General features: G+C 38.2%; 1 protein-coding gene across 2 annotated transcripts in view; it reads left to right on the top strand.

The window, feature by feature from the left end:
* The first annotated feature begins 511 nt into the window (after positions 1–511).
* Positions 512–6446, top strand: part of LOC142383619 (nuclear factor of activated T-cells, cytoplasmic 3-like) — a 33983-nt gene continuing 28048 nt past the window's right edge. Inside the window, exons 1-2 of one of the 2 annotated variants that reach the window (XM_075469221.1) lie at positions 512–881; positions 4266–4935. In XM_075469221.1, the coding sequence (XP_075325336.1) occupies positions 809–881; positions 4266–4935 (743 nt within the window). In that variant the 5' untranslated portion in view covers positions 512–808. Of the gene's footprint in view, positions 882–2048; positions 2117–4265; positions 4936–6446 lie in introns of those variants that run through there. The other variant, XM_075469222.1, reaches the window with a different exon arrangement.

The raw sequence follows: 6446 nt of genomic DNA, 5'->3' as shown, positions 1-6446 counted from the left end.
CATTTTTGGGATCTTTTCGCATGACACACATTTAGCCGATGTTCTTAAACTCAATTGTCATTTGTCATTTTACCATACTGTCAGTGTGTTTACTTGGAAATACTTGGTATTTCCATCGTACGTTTGGTCTTAAATTTCATTTAGAAGTGGTATTAAAATGTCTTAAAAAGTCTTAAATTTAACTTGTTTATACCTGTATACACCCTGTATAAAAGTGGTAAAATGTATAAATAGTTTTTACATAACTGTTAATGTGTAATGGAAAAGTAAACAATATCAAAATAGATTAAAGAAATAAAGTATTTTCTCATAGGACGGTGAGGAATTCTGGGAAGTAAATAAAGAAGTATGGTTGCTTACAGAGAATAATAGTTTTGAACGTTTTTAAATGTATGCCATATATTTACACACTACAAGAGCTCTGCTACCAATTGTCAGAAGCTCATCTAGTAAACCAGCAGCAGCACGACTGATGAAACATTTTTTACATGATACTAGAATTTACAAGGATACGTGAAGGCAGCACAAGGATCAGGCAGGAGGGTGAACTCGCTGCAGCCGAAGAGAACCAGGCAAAAAGTTCCCACACTTATGGGACTGTTACTGAATAACGGCGGACGGATTTATTGATCGTACAGCTGTTGCTTAACAAATATTTGGTTAAGAATTTCTCTTTGTGTTGCCGCCTCATTCGAGACGTAGTTCTGCTTTTAGACGGATGGAAGTGAGTGCGACGGGTCAGTGTTAGAGACAGACAGGTCGGGTTAATAGCTTCCCTTGAGGACATTAAGGGTTTTATTTTGGTTCAATGTCCACATTTAACTGCACGGAAGAGCTGGACTTCAGACTTATCTTCGAGGAAGACGTTAGACAGACAACAGGTACGTGTCATTTGGACTGGTGGTTGTTTAGCGTGAAGTGCAACAAGCTGAAGAGAAAAACAACGAACCCGGAAGTCAAGTCGGTGACTTCAAAATAAAATAAAGGTATAGAAGTTTTTCTGGGCCATCAGAGTTTGAATACGAATTTCTAATATCGAATTTTTACAGCATCTAAATCAGACTTTGAATTTGAAAATCCAACAGTGTAAAAAAAAAATTCAGTGTAAAAAAATTCAACTTCCAAAAATTTTGTGGAAAAAAATTCAACTTCCAAAAATTCAGTAGAAAAAAATTCAACTTCCAAAAATTCAGTGGAAAAAGAACCAGACTCAACATCCGGGTAAACAGGGAGAAGCAATCGATCCCTGTCTCAATTCATCAGATCAGCTCAATAGATATTGAGTAATATCTATTACTCAATTTTATTCACACAAATGGAAAACAAAGTAAACTCACTCACCGAAGCACCATCATACGGAAGAGTATTAGGCCCAGGCATAAGAAAAAATATTTATATTTTGCCTGTCGTTTTTGACATGTCGAGAATAAAGTAATTAGATGATAAACCAGAGGAGTTGACTTTTTTCTAGAAAATTCGACTTTATTCTCGACATGTCGACTTTAATCTCGACAGGCAAAATATTATTATTTTTTCTTATGCCTGGCCCTAATACTCTTCCGTACCATCAGCCGCGTTGGTGGACATGGCTGATCTGTCCAATGTAGCGTAACTTGATTGGCTGCCGTTGGATGAATTGAGACAGGGATCGATTGCTTCTCCCTGTTTACCCGGATGTTGAGTTTGGTTCTTTTTCCAATTAATTTTTTTTTCTTCCACTTTTGGTATTTCAAATTCAGAGTCTGATTTTGATGCTGTAAAAAAATCGATATTAGAAATTCGTATTCAAACTCTGATGGCACAGAAAAACTTCCATAGAAAGGCTCCGGTTGTAAAAGTTTGTAAAAGGCATCTGAGAATATATGTTGCCGAATGTTGTGGACCCCTTCTCCTTTGCATGCGTTAGTAAAGATGACAAATCCTGATGTAAAAATGAACATCCATTTGGCCCTGTCACGCGTCGTGTTACAAATCTCTTTTCTCTTTTAAATTGGTCCTTATATGTTACGTTGACGGTTAGATTCTTATTTTGAAAACTCGAACCGGACGCTGGGGTCTCTTGTTTTGGCGGATGTGACACATTCTGCTGTTAGATTTAGGTAATCTTAAATGTCAGGTAAATAGTGGACTTAGTAACCCGCTAGTACAACCTGTGAAAGCCAAAGCGCTTTTAGCATCATTTCTCTGCTAACTTTATCAACTGAAAAGCGGCTCGTGGGATCATTTGCTGTTGGCACGAGGCGTTTATCGGATAACTCAACTGAACTCCTTTTCTCGTCACGTGGTGTTGACTGAAATGACATTATACTCGTACAGGGACATGATTTACATTTTTATCTCCTCATTGCTCATTCCTGTACGGGTTTTTAATTTAATGGCACTTCTTTGAAATATAATCTTTTCTTGGCAGAGCGCGAATAATTTAGAATGAAATGTTTGGTTTGGTTAAAAAAAAAATTATAATAAAAAAAAAAGTATTCACAGTTGAGGTGTAATCTGTTGAATAATAAAGTTTTCTTTGGACAGGAAATGAAGCAACTTTCTTAATAACTCTTTTTATGTCACTTATCAAACTGAAATGGCCAAAAAGTTGTGGAACTTTGCTGGACATGTAATAACTACTGAGGGAGGATTTTACACCGGCTTGAATGATTCAATGTTTTCTTAGATCTTAAAATCTAATTGATTTATTGAATAGTTACACTCTTTTGTGAAAAATACAAACACTGCTTCCAAACTCTTCAGTAAAGACTTGCATTAGGATGTTGTTTTATAGAAGAAAAAAAATCCTTGTTAATTATAATCAGCCTTCGATCAAATATAGATTGTTTTGGAATTTGAAAGGAGCTCTTCGTGACAACAGATGGATAGAATAATGAGTGGATGGGGGTGCACATCTGTGTAGGCTGCTTGTTTTTCAGGCTCTGTGCAGACACCCAGTCTGTCTGTTGGCAGGTTTTACTTCCTCATTTTCGAAACGCTCTGTGGCGCCCAGCTGGTGGAGGTTATGCCTCCTCGCCTTCCTTCTCCCCTTCTTTTTGAACTGAATGAGAGTGGGGGAGGGGGTAACATTTGCATCACTTCTCATTTCTTACTGTGCAGTTTATTGTGGGTTATTTGCAAAGAAGCAGATAACAGTTGGTGTTTTCAAGCCTTTTTTGCATACATATTATGTCCGCATCTGTGAGAAAGAGAAGGAGACAGTTGTATGAATAGTGTAGATAAGAATCGTGTGCAGCTGTGTGATTTCCTGAATTATTGTAGATAATCATCACCTTAATTAGTCCAGTGCATGAATTATTAATTGTTGCTGTAGATTTGATGTATGCAGCTGCTTATAGATGAACATTAGGCTAACAATTAAAACATGTGCTTTAGATGCATGGTGTAATAGATAGTAAAGGGGTGGTGATACAACAATGCTGGTATTGGTGATAACCGTTATTGAGATTTGAATTATTGATATGATGTTAAAAATAAATGTGATGTTGTTTGATGTAACATTGTTTTGATGGCGGATGTCAAGCCTTTCCTACTGGCTGTTGTTCTTTCAAATTATTTGACGTGACCGCTCTCTTGGATGCAACATGTTTCCACCCACAGTGAGCGGCACTTTTTGTGTCAGGATCTATTTTGAACTATTTGAACTATTTGACTAAAACATTTTATTTAAACATTTTAAAATATTCTGTTTTAGATCTTTGAGTTACTGCTTTCTTCTTATGACTTGTGCTTGACTTGTTTAACCTTTATTTGATAATAAGACTTGAAATTTGAGATCTATTTTGCAATTGTGTCCTGGGCCAAACAGACTACAGCTCAAGACACAACGATACACACAATTTCTCTGCTCTTTTAAAACACTATATTGATTATCACAACCAATGCTGGTCAGAAGCTGCACTAATATTTGCCTGCTTCAAATAGTGCATTTTCAACATTAGCTCAAACAGATTTGATCAAACTGTCTTTCTGTGATTTTGAAGTTTATTCCAAGTGTTAAATGTTTTATTTTCCTTTTAACTTTTCAATGATTCCTCATCCTGACTGATCACAGCTGCACTTATCTCTTCCCTTTGCATACAAACACTGTCTTGGTTTATTTTCAACTTTTCCTAACCTCAGTATTGGTTATGATGTAAAAGTATTAACCTTTCTTTTTTGCGGTTCTTGAATGATATTATTCTACAACATAATAAGGAAAAACCAGTTATGTCACATAAGATTTACGTGTTGGTTCTTCTCTTAATCCCTCACCTCTCCAGATCTCGATGTGAAGACGCCTCCCACCTCAACACAGGCTCTGGCTGAGCAGCTCTTCAGCCAGGAGCTGCAGACTCACCCCTCCTATGTACCTACCACAGATAACATCCACCATGCTGGTTACCAATATCCAGGGCCTTACTATGGCCCCCAGGGGAACCTCAGGACCTTTGACTGCCCCAGCATCCAGATAACCTCCATTGCTCATAACAACCATGTCGAGCCTGGCAGTAGCCAGGAACTTTTGGCAGTGGGTGGTGCAGACGGGGGTCACCCTGAGCCACTCTGGTCCAGAGATCAGCTCTACCTGCCTCTGGACCCCTGCTATCGGGAGACAACGCTCTGCGCAAGTCCCTGCAGCAGCCTGTCCTCCAGGAGCTGGATGTCAGATCTCTCCTCCTGTGAGTCCTTCTCCCATGTTTATGACGACGTGGAGGGAGAGCTGCGTGATGCTGCCCTCCTTTCTCTGGGGTCCCCGGGCTGTGGTGGTGGAGCATTTGGGGTGGAGCTGTGGCAGCAGAAGTACCAGCATCCTTCAGCTTTCAGCCCGGTGTTGTCACCCCATCAGTCACCCCGTCAGTCACCCCGTCAGTCACCCCGTCAGTCACCTTGCCACTCCCCTCGCACCAGTGTCACAGAGGAGAGCTGGCTAAATCGCCGGCCCACCTCCAGGTAGGTCTCATCATGGAGTCTGAATATATATATATATATATATATAATTGGTTGCCTGATTTATTCATGAAAGGGATAGAACAGACACGGTGACTGTATAAAGAAATAAAAGGTTTGTCCAAATTTTCCCACCCTATATGATTTAAACCAAAGCATGTGTGCTTGTGATACATTTAGGATAAAGTCCAGTGGAAGCATTAGACAGTATTACTATGCTGTAAAGACATCACTGCCAATATCCTTAAGATAAACGCCAGAGGAGCTGAGATTCAAATACCACTCACCTTACTATCAAATAACTGCTTGAAAAACAAACTTGGATTTTTTTTTTTCTACTTTTGTGACAAAGCAAGTCTTCCTTATCTGATCTTCTGCTGCAGGCCTACTTGACTGTTGCTAGGTCCATGTAGCATTTTAATGTGCTATGCTATTTACATTTTAGTCATCATTGTAGAACATTTCCCATAAGTAGCTTAATTTGCTAATTGTATAATTTCAAATTGGAATAAAATAGGAATGGCTTCTGGTTTAAAGTGTACATCCTGTGATATATCACACAAAAATCTACTATTGAACATAAAATATACAAAGCATAGATGCTGCTCTAATCTTTGTTGCTGATGATTTTTATGGTTCACCCTCATGTTCCGGATCAGATTGCAGTTAGATTTCAGAACTTTCAAACTGCTTTCTGTGATGGTAACATTTGTTTTTTAGATGAGATGAACTTTTTAAATGCTGACACATTAGCAAATTGAATATATAAATCTGTCCATGAAGGAGTAGTTTGAACTAGTTAAGTACTGTCTTTGTTCTGTACCATTTTTCTTTTACAACCCAAACTGAAAAAAATTGGGTGAAATTTAAATAAAAACTAAACGCAACCATTTGCAAATCCCTTAAACCACCAATACAGATAGAAAATATGTTGAAAATGAGACATTTTACTGTTTCACTGAAGATCATTCACATAGTAGATCATTCTGAACTTGATGGCAGCAACAATGTCAGAGGTGTTGGGACAGGTCCATGTTTCCCACTGTGCAGCATCCCCTCTTCTTTTAACTGGGAACTGGGACCAGTTAGGAGATCTTTGGGAGAGGAATGTTGTCCCATTCTTTTCTGATATGGGATTCTGGCTGCTCAATTACTCTTCTTTGTTGTATTTTTCTTTTCATGATGTGCCAAAGGTTCACAATTGGCCAAAGGCCTGAAATGCAGCACCCAAACTCTTCTATTATGAAGCCATGTTATTGTAGTAGATGCAGTAGATTCAGTTTCGCATGTTCTCAGAAATATGAAATGATTTCATTCAGTTTTTTATTTACTTTCTACACAGCATCCCAACTTTTTTAAAACTGGGATTGTATTGTCTCATGCATTGTCTGTGGTGTAAGGCTGAGGATAATTATCTGTTCTAAATATATGTGGTGATAAAAAGGATAAATTGTCTGAGGTAAGATGGAGCAATCTTACACCTGTGATAATTGCAGTCTTGGTGTAATTTTAAA

This window comes from Odontesthes bonariensis, chromosome 7 (assembly GCF_027942865.1).
Source record: "Odontesthes bonariensis isolate fOdoBon6 chromosome 7, fOdoBon6.hap1, whole genome shotgun sequence".
Classification (NCBI taxonomy): domain Eukaryota; kingdom Metazoa; phylum Chordata; class Actinopteri; order Atheriniformes; family Atherinopsidae; genus Odontesthes; species Odontesthes bonariensis.
The sequence above is the reverse complement of the archived record's forward strand: the minus strand, read 5'-3'. Positions and strand labels throughout refer to the sequence as shown.